The sequence below is a fragment of the Oncorhynchus mykiss genome, chromosome 17 (genome assembly GCF_013265735.2).
Source record: "Oncorhynchus mykiss isolate Arlee chromosome 17, USDA_OmykA_1.1, whole genome shotgun sequence".
Lineage (NCBI taxonomy): Eukaryota > Metazoa > Chordata > Actinopteri > Salmoniformes > Salmonidae > Oncorhynchus > Oncorhynchus mykiss.
In genome coordinates this window covers 52,871,434-52,892,912 of record NC_048581.1, presented here as the reverse complement: position 1 = coordinate 52,892,912, position 21,479 = coordinate 52,871,434, and the positions used below count along the sequence as shown (strand labels likewise).

At 44.7% G+C, this 21,479-nt stretch overlaps 1 protein-coding gene across 9 annotated transcripts in view; it reads right to left on the bottom strand.

Annotated features, from left to right (window-relative positions):
- The window catches only part of LOC110494076 (calcium-dependent secretion activator 1), a 164,695-nt gene that overhangs the window by 81,940 nt on the left and 61,276 nt on the right, over positions 1-21,479 (bottom strand). For all 9 annotated transcript variants that reach the window (XM_036950119.1, XM_036950120.1, XM_021568782.2 and 6 more), the window contains exon 3: positions 13,266-13,598. In XM_036950119.1, coding sequence (XP_036806014.1) covers positions 13,266-13,598 — 333 coding nt within the window. The remainder of the gene's footprint in view (positions 1-13,265; positions 13,599-21,479) is intronic.

The window sequence follows — 21,479 nt, the reverse complement described above, 5'->3', positions numbered from 1 at the left end:
CTCCAAAATTGAGACGTGAATTGCGGACCTCTGTCCGAAACGACGTCTGACGGAAGGCCATGAATTCTGAAAACATTCTCGATGATGATTTGTGCCGTCTCTTTAGCAGAAGGAAGCTTAGCAAGGGGAATGAAATGAGCCGCCTTAGAGAACCTATCGACAACCGTAAGAATAACAGTCTTCCCCGCTGACGAAGGCAGTCCGGTGACAAAATCTAAGGCGATGTGAGACCACGGTCGAGAGGGAATAGGAAGCGGCCTGAGACGGCCGGCAGGAGGAGAGTTACCGGACTTAGTCTGCGCGCAGACCGAACAAGCAGCCACGAAACGACGCGTGTCATGCTCCCGGGTGGGCCACCAAAAACGCTGGCGAATGGAAGCAAGCGTACCCCGAACGCCAGGGTGGCCGGCTAACTTGGCAGAGTGAGCCCACTGAAGAACGGCCAGACGAGTAGGAACGGGAACGAAAAGAAGGTTCCTAGGACAAGCGCGCGGCGACGGAGTGTGAGTGAGCGCTTGTTTTACCTGCCTCTCAATTCCCCAGACAGTCAACCCGACAACACGCCCCTCAGGGAGAATCCCCTCGGGGTCAGTGGAGGCTACTGAAGAACTGAAGAGACGAGACAAAGCATCAGGCTTGGTGTTCTTAGAGCCCGGACGATAAGAAATCACGAACTCGAAACGAGCGAAAAACAGCGCCCAACGCGCCTGACGCGCATTAAGTCGTTTGGCAGAACGGATGTACTCAAGGTTCCTATGGTCAGTCCAAACGACAAAAGGAACGGTCGCCCCTCTCCAACCACTGTCGCCATTCGCCTAGGGCTAACCGGATGGCGAGCAGTTCGCGGTTTCCCACATCATAGTTACGTTCCGACGGGGACAGGCGATGAGAAAAATACGCGCATGGGTGGACCTTGTCGTCAGAGAGGGAGCGCTGAGAAAGAATGGCTCCCACGCCCACCTCTGACGCGTCAACCTCGACAACGAACTGTCTAGAGACGTCAGGTGTAACAAGGATAGGAGCGGATGTAAAACGATTCTTGAGGAGATCAAAAGCTCCCTGGGCGGAAACGGACCACTTAAAGCACGTCTTGACAGAAGTAAGGGCTGTGAGAGGAGCTGCCACCTGACCGAAATTACGGATGAAACGACGATAGAAGTTCGCGAAGCCGAGAAAGCGCTGCAGCTCGACGCGTGACTTAGGGACGGGCCAATCAATGACAGCTTGGACCTTAGCGGGATCCATCTTAATGCCTTCAGCGGAAATAACAGAACCGAGAAATGTGACGGAGGAGGCATGAAAAGTGCACTTCTCAGCCTTCACAAAAAGACAATTCTCTAAAAGGCGCTGGAGGACACGTCGAACGTGCTGAAGATGAATCTGGAGTGACGGTGAAAAAATCAGGATATCGTCAAGGTAAACGAAAACAAAGATGTTCAGCATGTCTCTCAGGACATCATTGACTAATGCCTGAAAGACAGCTGGAGCGTTAGCGAGGCCGAAAGGAAGAACCCGGTATTCAAAGTGCCCTAACGGAGTGTTAAACGCCGTCTTCCACTCGTCCCCCTCCCTGATGCGCACGAGATGGTAAGCGTTACGAAGGTCCAACTTAGTGAAAAACCTGGCTCCCTGCAGGATCTCGAAGGCTGAGGACATAAGAGGAAGCGGATAACGATTCTTAACTGTTATGTCATTCAGCCCTCGATAATCTATGCAGGGGCGCAGAGACCCGTCCTTCTTCTTGACAAAAAAAAACCCCGCTCCGGCGGGAGAGGAGGAGGGGACTATGGTACCGGCGTCAAGAGCTACAGACAAATAATCCTCGAGAGCCTTACGTTCGGGAGCCGACAGAGAGTATAGTCTACCCCGGGGGGGAGTGGTTCCCGGAAGGAGATCAATACTACAATCATACGACCGGTGTGGAGGAAGAGAGGTGGCCCTGGACCGACTGAACACCGTGCGCAGATCGTGATATTCCTCCGGCACCCCTGTCAAATCACCAGGCTCCTCCTGTGAAGAAGAGACAGAGGAAACAGGAGGGATAGCAGACATTAAACATTTCACATGACAAGAGACGTTCCAGGAGAGGATAGAATTACTAGACCAATTAATGGAAGGATAATGACAAACTAGCCAGGGATGGCCCAAAACAACAGGTGTAAAAGGTGAACGAAAAATCAAAAAAGAAATGGTTTCGCTATGATTACCAGAAACAGTGAGGGTTAAAGGTAGCGTCTCACGCTGAATCCTGGGGAGAGGACTACCATCCAGGGCGAACAAGGCCGTGGGCTCCTTTAACTGTCTGAGAGGAATGTCATGTTCCCGAGCCCAGGTCTCGTCCATAAAACAGCCCTCCGCCCCAGAGTCTATTAAGGCACTGCAGGAAGCTGACGAACCGGTCCAGCGTAGATGGACCGACAAGGTAGTGCAGGATCTTGAAGGAGAGACAGGAGTAGTAGCGCTCACCAGTAGCCCTCCGCTTACTGACGAGCTCTGGCCTTTTACTGGGCATGAAGTGACAAAATGACCAGCGGAACCGCAATAGAGACAGAGGCGGTTGGTGATTCTCCGTTCCCTCTCCTTAGTCGAGATGCGGATACCTCCCAGCTGCATGGGCTCAGCACCCGAGCCGGCAGAGGAAGATGGTAGTGATGCGGAGAGGGGGGCGACGGAGAGCGCGAGCTCCTTTCCACGAGCTCGGTGACGAAGATCAACCCGTCGCTCAATGCGAATAGCGAGTTCAATCAAGGAATCCACGCTGGAAGGAACCTCCCGGGAGAGAATCTCATCCTTTACCTCTGCGCGGAGACCCTCCAGAAGACGAGCGAGCAAGGCCGGCTCGTTCCAGCCACTGGAGACAGCAAGAGTGCGAAACTCAATAGAGTAGTCTGTTATGGATCGATTGCCTTGACATAGGGAAGACAGGGCCCTGGAAGCCTCCTCCCCAAAAACAGATCGATCAAAAACCCATATCATCTCCTCCTTAAAGTCCTGATACTGGTTAGTACACTCAGCCCTTGCCTCCCAGATTGCCGTGCCCCACTCACGAGCCCGTCCAATAAGGAGAGATATGACGTAGGCGACACGAGCAGTGCTCCTGGAGTAAGTGTTGGGCTGGAGAGAAAACACAATATCACACTGGGTGAGGAACGAGCGGCATTCAGTGGGCTCCCCAGAGTAACACGGCGGGTTATTGATTCTGGGCTCCGGAGATTCGAAAGCCCTGGAAGTGGCCGGTGGATCGAGGCGGAGATGGTGAACCTGTTCTGTGAGGTTGGAGACTTGGGTGGCCAGGGTCTCAACGGCATGTCGAGCAGCAGACAATTCCTGCTCGTGTCTGCCTAGCATCGCTCCCTGGATCTCGACGGCTGAGTGGAGAGGATCCGAAGTCGCTGGGTCCATTCTTGGTCGGATTCTTCTGTTACGGTGAGTGAATGAGGACCCAAAAGCGAACTAACTTAAACAGAGCTTCTTTAATAACTAAACATAGGTAGGCTCAGATAGACCGGCAGATTCCGACAGGACAGGACAAGGTTACAGCAAACATGACGATAGTCTGGCTCAGGCATGAAACACAACAAACAAGAATCCGACAAGGACAGGAACAAAAACAGAGAGAGATATAGGGACCTAATCAGAGGGAAAAAGGGAACAGGTGGGAAACGGGGTGAATGGGTAGTTAGGAGGAGACAAGGAACAGCTGGGGGGAAGCGGGGGAGAAAAGGTAACCTAAGACGACCAGCAGAGGGAGACAGGGTGAAAGGAAAGGACAGAGACAAGACACAACATGACACCTGTACTTTACATATAAACAAACATTCATTTTTTAACATGATCATCCAAATATAGTGTGCTATCATTAATTAATGAATAATATTATGATTTCCTATTTCCTATTTGACCATTTAATGAATAATAAGTAAGTTAATGATTTATTCAGGCAGCCATAGGCTGCAGATGGAAGCATATGATTGTGTAATAATTTATAAGTAGGCTTTAATGGGTGCGTGTTGTATTAAATAACTGAATAGCTTGTTTTCAACAATATATATTTGAAACAGGAAATGTTACACATTTACCACATTTTTATGAGCATTTAAAACATTACAAAAATATATACAGTACCAGTCAAAAGTTTGGACACCTACTCATTCCAGGGTTTTTCTTTTCTTTTTACTCTTTTCTACATTGTCAAGAGTGTGCAAAGCTGTCATCAAGGCAAAGGGTGGCTACATCAAATAATCGAAAATATAAAAATACAACTTTTTTGGTTACTACATGATTCCATATGTGTTATTTCATAGTTTTGATGTCAACTCTTGAATGAGTAGGTGTGTCCAAACTTTTGACTGGTACTGTATATTTTTTACCAATCACAAGTGGGGCGCCATCCCTAACGCCATAATTGGCGGGCCACAACTGCAATGTACTTGCAAAAATAGATATTAAAACAAACATTTAAAAAATGTACATGTAATAGAATATGCTGGGAATATAATAATGATGGTAATGGTTTTGGATCAACACTGGTTATTAACACCCACACTGGGGTGCTTTTATGCCACTGAGTTAATTCCTGAATCAACACTAGAAATGTTACACTGGAAAATTAACACTAGGTAACACTGGCTAATTTGGTGTGTGTGTGTGTGCATTCATGTGCCTGTGTGTGTATGTGTTCTGTCTGTTGGCTGTGGGTTTGTGATTAGCCGCTTTAGAGTTAGAGAGGTTCAGTTTGATGTTGTCTGCTTTCCCTTACCTCCGCTTTGACATCGCGCCGTGTGCGCGATCCAGGTAATTGAATAAGCTGCCACTTGAGATTGGGAGAATAATTTTAGAGTTCATCCGTGCGGGTAAATATTCATGATCACACAGCAGAGCAGCTGAGCGAGGAGAGCGTGAGAAAAAGGAAGGTTTTTTCAACCAGTCAGCGACGTTGTTACACTGCATCATTGTATCACTGTCTGAGCTTCACACGCCACTAACGGAACCATTTTTTTTTTACCCTGTTAATTGGTGTCATAGCACTAACCTGAGACCAAATCTCTAGATGCAGTACTGAGGTTCGAAGTTTCAAGTGCTTACCTATTTATATTAGAGGCATTAAGTGCAGCATAAACGTCCTCTACTCTCAACTATTGTATATGTGTTTCCTTATCTGCTTATCTGATTATGAATAAAACTGTCCATGTTGAACCGAACTCCTTTCACAAGAAATGTGAAATTTTACAATAGCCTTGCTCCTGTTGAAATTAAATTCTCTTCCTTTAGCTAGCACGCACAAGTGACTGTAGCTAGCCCAGGAATTCTACATTATAATTATTTTAGTAGACACTCATACCCAGAGCGACTTACAGGAGCAATTAGGGTTAAGTGCTTTTCTCAAGGGCACATTAACCGATTTTTCACCTAGTCGACTCAGGGATTTGAACCCAACGGTCTTAACGACTAGGCTACCTGCCGTCTCTCTCACCCACACAAACTCCAGCGCTGTTGAAGGTACCTCCTACGCCTCCGAGAGAACAGAGACTGTAAAGACTGCCAGCCTATCCTTCATGTGATTCACACAGCAACAGTGGCTGATGAGAGCTGCACATAATGTAAACTATTGTCAATGTGAACCCCAATGGCTGTTAAGGTCCCTCCTCCTGACAATAGCAGGTATGAACTAGTGAGTGGGCACTGTACTGTAAATTGATTGGGAGAGCAACATTTCAGCATTATGATCATGCTATAGATAACATCCAAAATTCTGTTATACAACTGTGCTGTTGGGGCTAATAAATAAATCATGTCTCATGGATATGATTTTCCCCACTCAAATCTCAATTGGAAACCCAGGCTATTGTTGACATGAACCCTACGCATCGACGGGAGAACAAAACAAAAACCATTCAATGGCAAATTCTCTTATGTAACAGTAGAGTCTAAAATAGACAAATAATACTAATGCTATTCCTCCCACTCTCAATTTGAGACCCAGAATCTTCAAAAAAATACATTTCTGTCAAATGTGTTTGAGTTAGGCTATCTTTATGTACTTTGTAAGTACAAATACATTAGTTGCTGAGTGTATACTATTGTTTGTTACAAAAACAATACTGTTCAAAAGTAGTGCACTATATAGGGGATAGGGTGCCATTTCGGGACAAAGCCTGTGTGCTATCTGATCCATATGAGATGTGATTATGTGAATAATATTAATGTTTGCACCTCCATCCATAGTGTCCGTAACCGTTCAGCAGCACCCAAGCAGCCTTTTGAGAGGAGCTGAGAGACTGAACTCTGAGGTGTGATTATCATCACATTTGTGATGACGTGTGATTATCACCTCCTGTGGCAACCTCTTCAGCAAGGCAAACGATCATTCAAGTACCTTAAATGGTAAATGTTAGTTAACATGTGAAAGAGATCTGCAAGGCCATCTCATCTCATTGCTATGCGTGAGCACAATACAGGCAAAAGCACATTTACATTCTCTGTCTCTGACTGCGTTTGCTGAAGCCCGACAATTTCTGCCAATTACGTCTGATTGTGCTTTCATTAAATAAACTCCAGGTGGTGTTTGAGTCATCTACTGGCACAAACTCATTCAGAACGCCTCTTCAATGTCTCACGCCCCCGCGAGGCCACCTTTCTAGGGAGAAAATATGCCATTCACTCCATCACCATCAGAAAGGCTAAATGATTTGTGTTTGATCTGGATGGATGCGTTTGATAGAGTAGCTTGATCGTTGCTTGTAGTGGCTAAACTAATGCACACACACACCAAGGACTGTCACACGCCTCTGAGAGAGCCATTTAGTCAGATCAAGTGGTTGTCCAACCCTGTTCCTGGACAGCTACCCTCCTGTAGGTTTTCGCTCCAACCCTAACCTGATGCAGCTGATCAACCAGCTTGGGGGTAGAAAGTGTCTGGAAGCCTGTTGGTCCGAAAGCTGATGCTCCAGTAACATTTGCTGGATGGTAGCAGAGTGAAAGGTCTGTGGCTTGGGTGGCTGGAGTCTTTGGCAATTTTTCAGGCCTCCCTCTGACACAGCCTGGTATAGAGGTCTTGGATGGCAGGGATCTCGACCTCAGTGATGTACTGGGCTGTCTGCACCACCGCGTTTTGAGGTCAAGTGCAATTGTCATTCCAAAGTTACCTTGGAGCTATTGAAAACAGGGATAATGGTGGTCAGCCTGTAACATGTTGGGATTAAGGACTGGGACAAGGAGAGATTGAAAATGTCTGCGAAGACACCTGCCAGCTAGTCTGCACATGCTTTGAAAATGTGCCCTGGTGTTCCGTCTGGCCCGGGGGTCTTGGGATTGTTAACCTGTTTTAAACATTTTGTTCACATCGGCCACAGAGAGTGAGATCACACAGTAATCTGGAAAAGCAGGGGCTTTCACACAAGGCACAGTGTTATATTCCTTGAAGCGAGCAGAAAAGGCATTTAGCTCGTTTGGGAGTTCTGCGTCGCGGTAGCTCTAGCCTTTAGCCCAGCGCCGATGTTGCCTGTAATCCTTGGTTTTTGTTCGGGATACGTTCTTATAGTCACTTTGGGGAGGTTGTCTATGCACTAATTGATAAAGCCTGGGACTGTTGTGTTAAACTCCTCAATGTTATCGGATGAACCCTGAAACATATCCTAGTCTGTACTAGGATATGTTTTGGGATTCATGTAGCCTCGCGTCTGCTTCGTCCGTCCACTTCCGTATTGAGCGCATCACTGGTACTTCCTCTTTTGTTTGTAAACAGGCAGCAGGAGAATGGATTCATGGTCAGATTTGCTGAAGGGAGGACGAGGGAGGGTCTTGTATGCATTTCTGTAGGTAGAATAAAAGTAGTCTAGAGTTTTAGAGCCCCTAGTGGCACAGGAGACGTGCTGGTAGAAGTGAGGTTAGACGGTTTTAAGTCTCCTCTTGTTAAAGTCTTCGCCCACCAGAAATGCTGCCTCTGGGTGAGCAGTTTCTTGTTTGTTTATGGCCCCATACAGTTAAAAGGGTCTGCAGCTTACCATTAATTATTCTATATCAGGTGAGCAAAAGCTTGAAATTTACTTCACACTTGAAGCAGCACATTATTTTTAGGAAAAAAGACACACTGACTCCTTTCGTTTTCCCTAAAGCCGCCGTCCGATCCTGCCGCTACAGGGAGAGCACACCGAGTACTATGTCCATAGCGTCATCACCAGCCACATAAGACATACAGTTTATTTGGAAAGTACACAGTCCCTTGAATTTTTCCACATTTTTTTTACATTACAGCCTTATTATAAAATTATTATTATTATTATTATTATTATTTGTTTTCAGAGTGGCCATCGGGTTCTTGGTCACCTCCCTGAGAGTCTTGATGGTTCCAAACTGCTTCTATTTAAGAATGATGGAGGCCACTGTCTTCTTGGGGACCTCCAATTCTGCAGAAATGTTTTGGTACCCTTCCCCAGATCTGTGCCTTCCTTCATCCTCATGGCTTGGTGTTTGCTCTGACATGCACGGTCAACTGTGGGACATTATATAGACATGTATAAGCCTTTCCAAATCATGTCCAATCAATTGAATTTACCTCAGGTGGACTCCAATCAAGTTATAGAAACATCTCAAGGATGATCAATGGAAACAGGATACACCTCAGCTCAATTTTGAGTCTCATAGCAAAGGGTCTGAATACTTATGTAAATACGTTTTTTCAGTTTGTTATTTTTAATACATTTGCACACATTTCTAAAAACCTGTTTTTGCTTTGTCATTATGGGGTATTGTGTGTAGATTGAGGAAAAATGTAAATTTTATACATTTTATAATAAGGCTGTAACGTAACAAAATGTGCAAAAGGGAAAGGGTCTGAATACTTTCCGAATGCACTGTATAATAAGAGTCTGGTAGCAGCAGTTGTGATGTGTGTGTAGCATGAATGTATATGTGAGTGTGTATATGGGTGTGTGCATATGTGAGTGCATGTGTGCTAAGGTGCGAAGAATCAAAGCAGGTGGTCAGTCCAGTTCAAGTGTTCAGGTACCTGTAGATTGGACGGAGAAGTATCGCTCAAGTCGCAACAAAATGGAATATAACGTTGTGTATAATATTCAGAATGACGCAATTCCATGTTCAAAGCAACTTAAGACCTGCATCACTATACTGAGAACTTTTCTCGTTTCTAGAAGGACGTATTTTGGGTGTTTTTGGAGCCTTTATTCATGCACCCATACCACACAATGAGAATGAGGAAGTGATTTGGTGTTTGGGTTAAGTTTCTCAAAAACATGTGAAAAGAAAAAGGTGTCTTGACCATTCTATAACATTCCATGTACATCAAAAATAGAGATTTGGTTGTAAAAAAAAGATAACGCGGGCCTCCCGGGTGGCGCAGTGGTTAAGGGCGCTGTACTGCAGCGCCAGCTGTGCCATCAGAGTCCCCTGGGTTCGCGCCCAGGCTCTGTCGTAACCGGCCGCGACCGGGAGGTCCATGGGGCGACGCACAATTGGCCTAGCGTCGCCCGGGTTAGGGAGGGCTTGGTCGGTAGGGGTGTCCTTGTCTCATCGCGCACCAGCGACTCCTGTGGCGGGCTGGGCGCAGTGTGCGCTAACCAAGGTGGCCAGGTGCACGGTGTTTCCTCCGGCGCAATGGTGCGGCTGGCTTCCGGGTTGGATGCGTGCTGTGTTAAGAAGCAGTGCGGCTTGGTTGGGTTGTGTATCGGAGGACGCATGACTTTCAACCTTCGTCTCTCCCGAGCCCGTACGGGAGTTGTAGCGATGAGACAAGATAGTAGCTACTACAACAATTGGATACCACGAAATTGGGGAGAAAAAGGGGTAAAATTCTAAAAAAAAATTAAAAAAGATAACGCAGCTCAAAGTTATGCAAGTATTTCAAAACAAATGTTAGTCAGCCGGGATCTTACTCCAGAAGGGGATTTTCTCTGCTGCTGTTACCAATAACCTTGATCTTGCAAATGAACATTAGCCACTTTAAAAAGAAAAGGAGAGCTTGTCTGTCGAAACATTGGTTATTAGGTTATTACATTATTGCATTTTCTTTTTCAAGTGTTCTACTCCGGTTCTACTCAAAAACAATATTTTCCATTTTTTTCATTAGTCCACTGTTGATAAAGTCCCCCAAATGTTTTGCATGTCAGAAATGGTTTGCTGTTTTGGGAAACTAGTACCGGTTAACTTCATAATGAAAAATGATCTAACAGGCAAAATGATGAATGCGATCTGCTTTGTCTATTACCTTGTGCATAAGTTGACTGAAAGTATTTATTTAAAAAATACAAATATCCACATTCACAAAATTTTAACAGTACTGACGGTATTGGAAAATCATGCCGAGGGTATTTCAAAATACGACGGGATACCGCCCAACCCTACTCCCACATTGATACTGTATACTGCATTGTAGGGAACGAGCTTGTAAGTAACATGACATTGTACTGTTTTACACCTGCTGTATCCTGTGCATGTGACCAAAACACTTTGAATCTTGAAACTTTTGACCCGAGAGAGCCATATCAGCCCCGATCAAAATTAGTGCACTAATACTGTATAGGGAATAGGGTGCCATTTGGGATGCAGCTGAAGAAAGTCTGGCTTACTGTCACTGTCATAATATCATTTTCCATGTCAGGCACAGTCAGTCAGAATACTTTCCATCAGCATCATCAAAATGGTTGAAAGAAAATGTTCAAGGGAGAAGAGCAGCCAATAAAATGAGGTCTTTAAACGGGGCAATCCGTGATTGGCACATTATTTTTGGACTATTAAATTAATGACATACAGCCTTTGTTGTTTTTATTTCAATCCTGGATTTCCCCTTTAACAGAAAAGCATCCATCATAAAGAATGAAAATCATCAAAGATCCTCCAAATACATTTATTTACTGCTCAACAGATATTAGACAAACAACCGAACCGCAGGCTATTAAATCTGGTGAGACCTTGTTGTTCTCTATGCAGCTACAGAAAATCAGGCATGAGAGGTTGAATTTTTGCTCCTGTCATATTGAACACTGTGGTAAAAAGGCGTCAGCCATTCTACTGCTTGTGAGCAGTGATGTATTGACTGCTATGACAAAATGGTCAATGGAATAGAGATTTAATACGCTTTAATGGCCCTGACTCTGATTGCTCTGCGCTGGTGTGTTAATGTGTGCAACAGTCATCTGTGCATGTGTGTGTATGTGTATCAATCTGTATGTGTCCGTGTGTGTGTCCGTGTGTGTGTGTCCGTGTGTGTGTGTGTGTGTGTAAGTATATTTCAGGCATGTGTGTTTGTTCCAGACAAATCGTAAATCAATCTGAACAGGTTAGCTCTTTGCTACAAGCAAGCGGCCCTGACCTAAATAAAATAACAAGTTGTGTTTACCTACTAACACTGCAGCACAGCCTACCATTTCCATGGCCCCCCAAAAATCTAAAGGGCCAAAAGAACATACAGAAAGCGATGACATTGAAAATTTAGCTGCGTTTTCTTTGTCTGCAGCTCTGCAGGGCTTAGAGCATGTTTAGAGGGATTGCACACCACACCACCACCGCACAATGTCCTCATTCATGACCTGACCCTCCACTAGCGGCTCTACTCTGCTCCGCTTTGCCACCAGGCAGCACAGGAAAACTAGGTTAGCCATCTTCAAAGGATGAGCAGGGAAGAATCTAAAGCACAGTGAATTTGTGGAAAGGCTATGGGAAGATTCAGAGGGGATGTGCTTTATCTCAGCGCGAGACAAACCTCCAACAAATGAAGGTTCAGAGAGAGAGAGAGAACGAGACAGAGAGAGATGGAGCATGGATCGGGATTTACGATCAATCTTTAACTTCACATTGTAAGCCAGTCTGCATTCACAATCTGCCATAAAACTTCAGTTGAAGGAAAAACACGTCAGTTTGTGTTTAAATATTAAAAGTAGGCACCGTTTGTTTAATTGCACCTGAGGATACGCCATTGGGTTTGCAACCTTTCAAATTTTATACAACATTAATGACAAAGAAAAGAGTAAGAACTTCTTCGCTCAGACAGAAATGAAGTTGTTTCAACAATTCATTGGTTTCCGAGGACAACGTGCATTAAATCGAAATGGGAGAGAAAGAGATTCTTCACTTGTGTGGTTGCTAATGTATTAAATTATGAGGAAATGTAAATGTATCTTAACTCTGGCTCTGAATGCTTCCTGTGATCAGACTTTAATTAAGCTCCTGGAAGAAGAATATATTAGTGCTGCTATCTGCTCTCTTAGTCTCAGCATTCCCATAGTCTGTTGTAAAAGTGAAGTAGTGCTTCGGGGAGGGAGAGTTATTTTCTGACACGGGCACCCTGGTGTCCACCATTATCCTCTAGCAATCTCAACATGTCACTCTTAATAGGGTGGAGATTGAAGCGCTAGGCTATAAGACAGATAGGCCTGTGATTTACCAGGGGTGTATTCATTACACTGATTCTGTTGCAAAACGTTTAGTCTGTTGCAAAATGTTTTGCAACAGAAACTGTTCACTCAAAATGGAAAATGTTTTGCTACGAAAACATGAGCTTCTACTGGAAGAATTCAGGTAGGTCCCTCACAGTTCCGTTTGCTTCCGTTCGGTTCTTAAAATGTAAACCTTTACCATTGCAAGACGTAATGAATATACCCCTGCTTTGGCTTTGTGCTATCTCCCTCTTGAACATAAGTGCCAGGTGCATGTTATTTTATATTAATTCACCTGATGAACTGCTTTACTTTATCTTGGCCAGGTCGCAGTTGTAAATGAGAACGTGTTCTCAACTGGCCTACCTGGTTAAATAAAGGTGAAATAAAAATGTTTAAAAAGAAAAAGGCTGTTTCAGCCAAAATAAAGAATAGGAAGAGCTTGTTTTTGAATGCAAACAGGCCCTCTAGTCAAGGTAAAAAAAAAACAGACAGCTACAGTAGCAAAATCTGTACAGCTGCAGGTATAGCCTATACAACAGTAGCAAGTGCTGCACTGTTCTTGGCCTTGCGTTGTTTTTTGTTTGTTCTTTTTACTAGGTGAGGCTTTGCTCATGAGGACAACACCTCACCCAGCAGGCAAAAATGTCTGCACCATCACGATGACGTCATTGCAACCAGTCAGTTTTGCCCACTGGGAAAGATCTAACAGTCATTTTTCAGCAGTGATGTACACACACATAGATGTGTCAGAAATAGCAGCCGATGGGCCCTGTCCAAAAGCAGTGCAGGGAATAGGGTGCCATTTCGGACGCAACCATACTTCACAGTGATGCGTACAAACACAACCCTCCCTCTACTAACGCCTGCTCTTACCTGGCAGGCGTTGTAGAGCAGCTGGTGCTCAAACTTCTTGATACCCAGAATGTTCTGGAACATCTCGTAGAGCTGGTCCTTGCTGAGGATGAGCTCAGAGGCTGCACTAGCCGTCATGCGTTGCTGAGCCTTGCGTGGGTCCTCGTCCCCGCGGTAGATGGTGTCGAACTTGGCCATCCAGGAGCTGAGCACCGTCTCCTTACTCAGGCCGTCGATCTCAGGCAGGCTGCGGACACGCTTCTCGATGTGCCTCTTGAACACCTCCCTGCAGTCATTGGCTGAGAAGCCCCCGCTCTGCACCATCTTGGCAACGCGGTCGCTTTTCAGGAACACCTGTGGTCACAGAGAAAGATGTTGGAAAGGATCGATAACCGCACACTGTTGAAAACATGAATACCACTTCAAAAGGAGGCTCAGATCCCCAAAAGATATGATATTTATTAGGATGTGCTCAGCGCAATAACGTAGGTAAATAAGACAAATATTTTGGTTGACTTAACCGTTATTAGTGTCATAAAAGGGCGAGCGCATACATTTGGCTCATATAAATGTGGATTACATAACATAATCAAACCTAGGTGCAATAAATACAAATAGAGAATCTGAAAATCTATTACAACAGACAGAGAGGGAGAGCAACGTGACGTCAATGACTGGCAGGTAAACAAGTACAGATTGACGGGGTCAGACTGCTGCTGCAGCTACAGATAATAGTACATTTCATTTACGTAGCGCTTTTCAGTACAAAGAATCTCAAAGCGCCAACCGTGGCATGTCTTCACCTGGAGCAAGAGTGCAACCAGCAGAGCATGTAGTTGTTAAAACATGTGAACGTGAAACATTTACACTGCAACTGTAAGAGGCTAACCGCTAAAACGGATCATACAGTATTACCGACGGTAAACAGCGAATAGCTTTTTGTGTATTTTATTCAGCAGGTCCATTGTATCGAGTAGACTCTATTATGACCATATAGGTTGAAGAGGAATTTACTTTATATAACGACTCAGACGATGATGAGTCACCCTTTTAGTCCTAGTCTACACTATGTTTCTAATACATTAATATTTTATACTCATCATCACCGGATGTCTTGTACAATAGACACACGTGAGTTGTTATGACTGTTGGGGTGATGTGAGATGTCTGTTCACCATAACATTTACGACCACACACCAAACCAAATAATACCATACATCACACACAGCCGTTTCTTCATCACTGTGGATCCAATGTACAGAAGTACAAAAGTTAGGGTCATCCCGTGTGTGTCTGTGTGTCCGTTGTCTGGACGCTAGCTAGCTGGGCGGATTGAAGACATGATTGCAACCACTCTTACTCAGGCTGCAATGGAATATGAACCAATGGAAGGTAGCCATCCATGCAAGATGACAAAAAAAGAAATAAGTGCCTGACTGCAGTACCACACCACAATAATGGTGGAATACTGATGCAGTGTTAGATTTATTCTCCGTGCTCTACAGTGATATACTGGAGTAATATAACTACAGACATAATGGCAGAGAGAGCAGCATACAGTGTATAACGTTTCAAATATTGGGGAGTAATGTTGATGGCCATTGGATGGAAACGCACTTGCTATTATCAGGACTCTCCTTCCAGGCCTCCCTACCCCCTACTCCTGAATTATTCAGACTGAACGGGGAGAATGCTATTCTTTCTCATTTACTCCCAAACTGTGTGTGTGCGTGTCTGTGTTTTAGATTTAATGCGTTCCTGAGAACTACCTGCCAGACTGACTTTCTCTCCTGGTCCAAACCAATCTTACTTTATAGAGCAGCTGACCTACTAATATACTGATTGATGTTGGTCCCACAGTCGGTCTGATGTCTGGCAGATATACTTTGCCTGCTCTCTCTTTAAAAGTACAGGGAGAGATGGGGCTCTGTATTCATATCTGGTTCCTATCCAAGCAGACTGCAGACATTTCACAGAGAGCTACTCTACCTGTGGAGCACCGCTGACAGAAACCACTGCTGGAGAAGCACATCATCTCAATTCAATAGCTATCGTATTCTGTGGTCATTATCTGGCAGATGGACAGGCAGGCTTTGTACATCATTAGAAAACATAGAAAGAAATGGTGGATTGATTTCTGAGTTTGTTTCTGATAGACTCCACTGTTTTTATTATCCTTTATGTCCCTTTGTGCTCCTGAGTGATGCAGCGGTGTAAGGCACTGCATCTCAGCGCTAGAGGAGTCACTACAGTCCCTAGTTCGATTCCAGGCTGTATCACAACCGGACGTGATTGGGAGTCCCATAGGGCGGCGCACAATTGGCCCATCGTCGTCCGGGTTAGTGTTTGGCCAGGGTAGGCCGTCATTGTCAATAAGAATTTGTTCTTAACTGACTTGCCTAGTTAAATGAAGGTTAAATCAAAAATGTACAGCCCTTACAATTGAAATTGAATGAATGCATGGCAATTATGACCAGCATTCACATAGAGAGACACCTAATACCCCATCCATCCTCCATCACCATTCTCTGATATTGGTAGTGGTGGTTGTTCTCTGTGTGTAACTTTTACAGTCTCTTGTATGACTTTCAGATTCATTGATTACCTCTCTAACTATAGTGAAGCCTATAGAACACTGGCTGTATTCTGGGCACGACAGAGATCAAAATGAAATACAATGTTATTTGTAACATGAGCCGAATACAACAGGTGTAGTAGACCTTACAGTGAAATGGCGGCGGAAGAAATGGCAGCAGTTTTACGGACGCCAAACCAATTGTGCTATTATGTGGGGTGTTTTGCGTTATTTGTAATTTATTTTGTACATAATGTTTCTGCAACCGTATCTTACCACAAAAAAAAGCTTCTAAAAATCAGGACAGCGATCCCTCACCTCGGATTAGACAAAGATTTTTTCTTCAACGAGCCAGACGCACAGGACATTCTCCAAACACCCAACATCCCCGTTATTTGCAAGAGGAAGCGACGCAGGTACAGAGGACAAAGAGCCGGATGCCTGGTCAGGACCCGGAGAAGACGAGATGGAAAGCTGCCGGTACCGTCAATACTACTCGCCAACGTGCAATCATTGGACAATAAACTAGACGAGGTACGATCACGAATATCCTACCAATGGGACATCAAAAATTGTAATATCCTATGTTTCACGGAATCGTGGCTGAATGACGACATGGATATTCAGCTAGCAGGATATACTGTACGCTGCACCGGTAAGATAGAACAGCACACTCCGGTAAGACGAGGGAGGGCGGTCTGTGCATATTCGTAAACAACAGCTGGTGCACGAAATCTAAGGAATTCTCTAGATTTTGCTCGCCTGGAGTAGAGTATACTGGGATAAATTACAGGCCACACTACTTGCCTAGAGAGTACTTGCCTAGAGAGCCTAGAGAGCTATACTTTTCGTGGCTGTTTATTTACCACCACAGACAAATGCTGGCACCTAGACCGCACTGAGTCAGCTGTATAAGGAAATAAGCGAACAGGAAACCACTCACCCAGAGGTGGCGCTCCTAGTGGCCGGAGACTTTAATGTAGGGAAACTTGAATCAGTTCTACCAAATTTCCAGCAACATGTTAAATGTGCAACCAGAGGGGAAAAATATAGATCACCTGTACTCCACACACAGTGTACAAAGTTCTCCCTCGCCCTCCATTTGGTAAATCCGACCACAACTCAATCCTCCTGATTTCCTGCTTACAAGCAAAAACTAAAGCAGGAAGCACCAGTGACTCGGTCTATAAACAAGTGGTCAGGTGAAGCAGATGCTAAACTACAGGACTGTTTTGCTATCAGACTGGAACATGTTCAGTGATTCTTCCGATGGCATTGAGGAGTACACCACATCAGTCACTGGTTTTATCAATAAGTGCATCGAGGATGTCGTCCCCACAGTGACTGTACGTACACACCCCAACATGAAGCCATGGATTTGTCGTGACGTTGTATTAGTTAATGTGACGACTGTTGCTCATCGAATGATTAAAGGTTTCTAATTGCGTGATAAACTGAATAAAGCAATTATTAACTCTTTAACCTGGGGCACCATGGGAAAATTGGTTTCATTGAGTCTCTATTTCCCAAATTAACTCAAAGAATATCAGAATACTGATTTTACAACAGCAGCTAATTCAACAGTTACCTCTACAGTCTCGTTCTGAATGTCGCATAATCCGGGAATCTGCACGGACCCGGGTCTCACCAATGAGTTCGTACCACACCAATCTTAGTTGAGTATTTATTTACTAGAAAGCTAAAGTTATGATAAAATATACACATACACAAAAACACATTCTAGGCTATTGATTAGAACTTAGTATAACGGGCCAACACACTATGGCGCGTGTTACCCAAAATGGGGATTTAAAAGAGAGAGAAAAAGAGAAAGTACACGAGAGAAATATACATTTGGGTGAATTTGTCAGCTACATGTATGCTTATTCTAACCCTAGTCTTGCCCCAAACTGCCGCTCTTAGGGGTCAGAATATAATGACGTAATTACGTGGGGAAGGTCTCCGTGGATTTTCCAGGCTGCTCAATGACGCACTTCTCCGGCGCAACACCTCTGGTTGCCCTCACAATGTCAGTGTCCTTTTGGCTTAGGAGTCTGTTCCCTCGCCCTTGCTCTGGAAGGGCTCTTCTGAGGACAGACAGCTCTGTAGCTCAGAGCTCACAGCGTAGGAATGAAACAGTGTAGATACCACGATTCGATGGGAGATGGAGGCTAGGTGGTTCGACTTGAATTCACCCGCTTAGACACAGCTATTCATCCATAGCTTGGGTAGAAAACGATTTCTTTGTCTTCAAACTTGTGTTGCGTTTTGGGTCCGTTGACTTTTTAGACCTCGGCTGCAGCTTGGGTCACTTAGTCTGATCTGTTAATTCTTCACTCACAGGTTTTATACCCTCGGGTCAGAAGTGGGCGTAGCCGCCTTTAGGGCAATTCTCTGAGCGTACCAAGTTAAGGGCAAGGTCTAGATTTTACTCATATCCAATTTTAGACAACTAACTTCACATTTCATCTTTACCAAAACATTCTCTTTGATTTGGACATATTCCTCAACGTAAACAAGACTAAGGAAATGATTGTGGACTACAGGAAAAGGAGGACCGACACGACCCCATTCTCATCGACGGGGCTGTAGTTGAGCATGTTGAGAGCTTCAAGTTCCTTGGTGTCCACATCAACAACAAACTTTCATGGTCCAAACACACCAAGAAAGTCACGAAGAAGGCACGACAAAGCCTCTTCCCCCTCAGGAAACCAAAAAGATTTGGCATTGGTCCTGAGATCCTCAAAAGGTTCTACAGCTGCAACATCGAGAGCATCACTGCCTGGTACGGCAACTGCTCGGCCTCTGACCACAAGGCAATACAGAGGGTAGTGTGTACGGCCCAGTACATCACTGGGGCATAGGCTGCCTGCCATCCAGGACCTCTACACCAGGCGGTGTCAGATGAAAGCCCTAAAAATTGTCAAAACCCCAGCCACCCCAGTCATAGACTGTTCTCTAAACTACCCCATGGCAAACAGAACCGGAGTGCAGAGTCTAGGACAAAAAGGCTTCTCAACAATCAAATGGCTACCCGGACTAATTGCAATGTGTGCCCCCCAAACCCTCTTTTATCGCTGCTGCTACTCTCTGTTCATCATATATGCATAGTCACTTTAACCATATGTACATACTACCTCAATAAGCCTGACTAAATGGTGTCTGTATGTAGCCTTGCTACTGTATTTAGCCTGTCTTACTGTTGTTTTATTTCTTTACCTATCTATTGTTCACCTAATACCTTTTTTGCACTATTGGTTAGAGCCTGTAAGTAAGCATTTCACTGTAAGGTCTACTACACCTGTTGTGACAAATACACTTTGATTTGATTTACTTACTTACTTTTCGTAGCAAAATCCGTTCATCTCTAGGAGACAGAACCCGTCTCCTTCCTGAGCGGTATGACGGCTACGTGGTCCCATGGTGTTTATACTTGCGTACTATTGTTTGTACAGATGAACGTGGTACCTTCAGGTGTTTGGAAATTGCTCCCAAGGATGAACCAGCCTTGTGGAGGTCTACATTTTTTTCTGAGGGGTTGGCTGATTTCTTTTGATTTTCCCATGATGTCAAGCAAAGAGGCACTGAGTTTAGGTAGGCCTTGAAATGCATCCACAGGTACACCTCCAATCGACTCAAATTATGTCAATTAGCTTATCAGAAGCTGCTAAAGCCATGACATAATTTTCTGGAATTTTCCAAGCTGTTTATAGGCACAGTCAACTTAGTGTATGTAAACTTCTGACCCCCTGGAATTGTGATACAGTGAATTATAAGTGAAATAATCTGTCTGTAAACAATTGTTGGAAAAATGACTTGTGTCATGCACAAAGTACATGTCCTAACCGACTGGCCAAAACCATAGTTTGTTAACAAGAAATTTGTGGAGTGGTTGAAAAACAAGTTTTAATGACTCCAACCTAAGTGTAAGTAAACTTCCGACTTCAACTGTACATGTAGGTAGGGGACTAGGCTTAGAAAACAAACAGAGAGTTTATGCAGCCTAAAAAATGCGGGGGGGAGGGGTTCAATGCAAATAGTCCGGGTAGCCATTTGATTAGCTTCTCAGCAGTCTTATGGCTTCGGTGTAGAAGCTGTTAATAAGCCTTTAGACCTAGACATGGCGCTCCGGTACCGCTTGCCATGCGGAACCAGAGAGAGTCTATGACTAGGGTGGAGTCTTTGGCACTTTTAAGGGCCTCTAGGGCCCCTGTAGCGGCTTGCATTTGGAGGCTGAGCAGTTGCGATACCAGGCGTGATGCAACCAGTGCTCTCGATGGTGCAGCTGTAGAACTTTTTGAGGATCTGAGGACCATTGCCAAATCTTTTCAGTCTCCTGAGGGGGAATAAGCATTGTCATGTCCTCTTCACGACTGTCTTAGTGTGTTTGGACCATGAAAGTTTGTTGGGGATGTGGACACCAAGGAACTCTTGACTAAGCACGCACCTCTGAGGGGCCCCTGTGTTTAGGATCAGAGTGGCAGATACATTGGTGCCTACCCTTACCACCCGAGGGCGGCACGTCAGGAACTCCAGGATCCAGTTGCAGAGGGAGGTGTTTCGTCCCAGGGTCCTTCGCTTAGTGATGAGTTTTGTGGGCACTATGATGTTGAATGCTGAGCTGTTGTCAATGAACAGCATTCTCACATAAGTGTTCATTTTGTCTAGGTGGGAAAGGGCAGTGTGGAGTGTGATTGCGCCATCTGTGGATCTGCTGGGTTGGTATGTGAATTGGAGTCATTCTAGAGTTTCCAGGATGATGGTGTTGATGTTAGCCATGACCAGCCTTTCAAAGCATTTCATGGCTACCGACTTGTTAAGGGTCAGTAGTCATTTAGGCAGCTTACCTTTGTTTTCTAGGGCACAGTGTCTATGGTGATCTGCTTGAAACATTTAGGAATTACAGACTCAGTCAGGGAGAGGTAGAAAATGTCAGTGAAGACACTTGCCAGTTGGCCAGTGCATGCTCTGATTACATGTCCTGGTCATCCGTCTGGCCCCGCGGCCTTGTGAATGTTGACCTGTTTAAAGGTCTTGCTCACATCGGCTACGGAGAGCGTGATCACACTGTCATCCGGTACATCTGGTGCTCTCATGCATGCTTCACTGTTGCTTGACTCGAAGCGAGCATAAAAGGCATTTTGCTCATCTGGTAGGCTCGTGTCACTGGGCAACTCGCAGTTGGGTTTCCCTTTGTGGTCCGTAATAGTTTGCACACCCTGCCACATCCAATGAGTGTCAGAGCCGGTGTAGTACGATTCAATCTTAGTCCTGTGTTGACACTTTGCCTACACGAAGACTGGGTTTGTGCAGATAACCAACCATTTACAATGTTTGGAATGAGACTAACGTGAGGTAAAGAATAATTCATTAATTAGAAGACTAATTGATCAGATTAAAATATCTGAAAGTTATATTAGGAAAATGATAACTTTATAATCTGAATATTTTCCTTGGTGCCCCGACTTCCTAGTTAATTACATTTACCTGAATAGTTAATCACATAGCAAAAATTACAGAGAATTTATTGGATAAATTAACAGTCTTCAGTTTAATGATGCCAAAGACATGACAGTGTGATCAATAGAAGGAGCCGGTACTCCTCCATGCAGCCAGGGCAGACTGCGTGTGTGCGTGTGTGCGTGTGTGTGTGTGTGTGC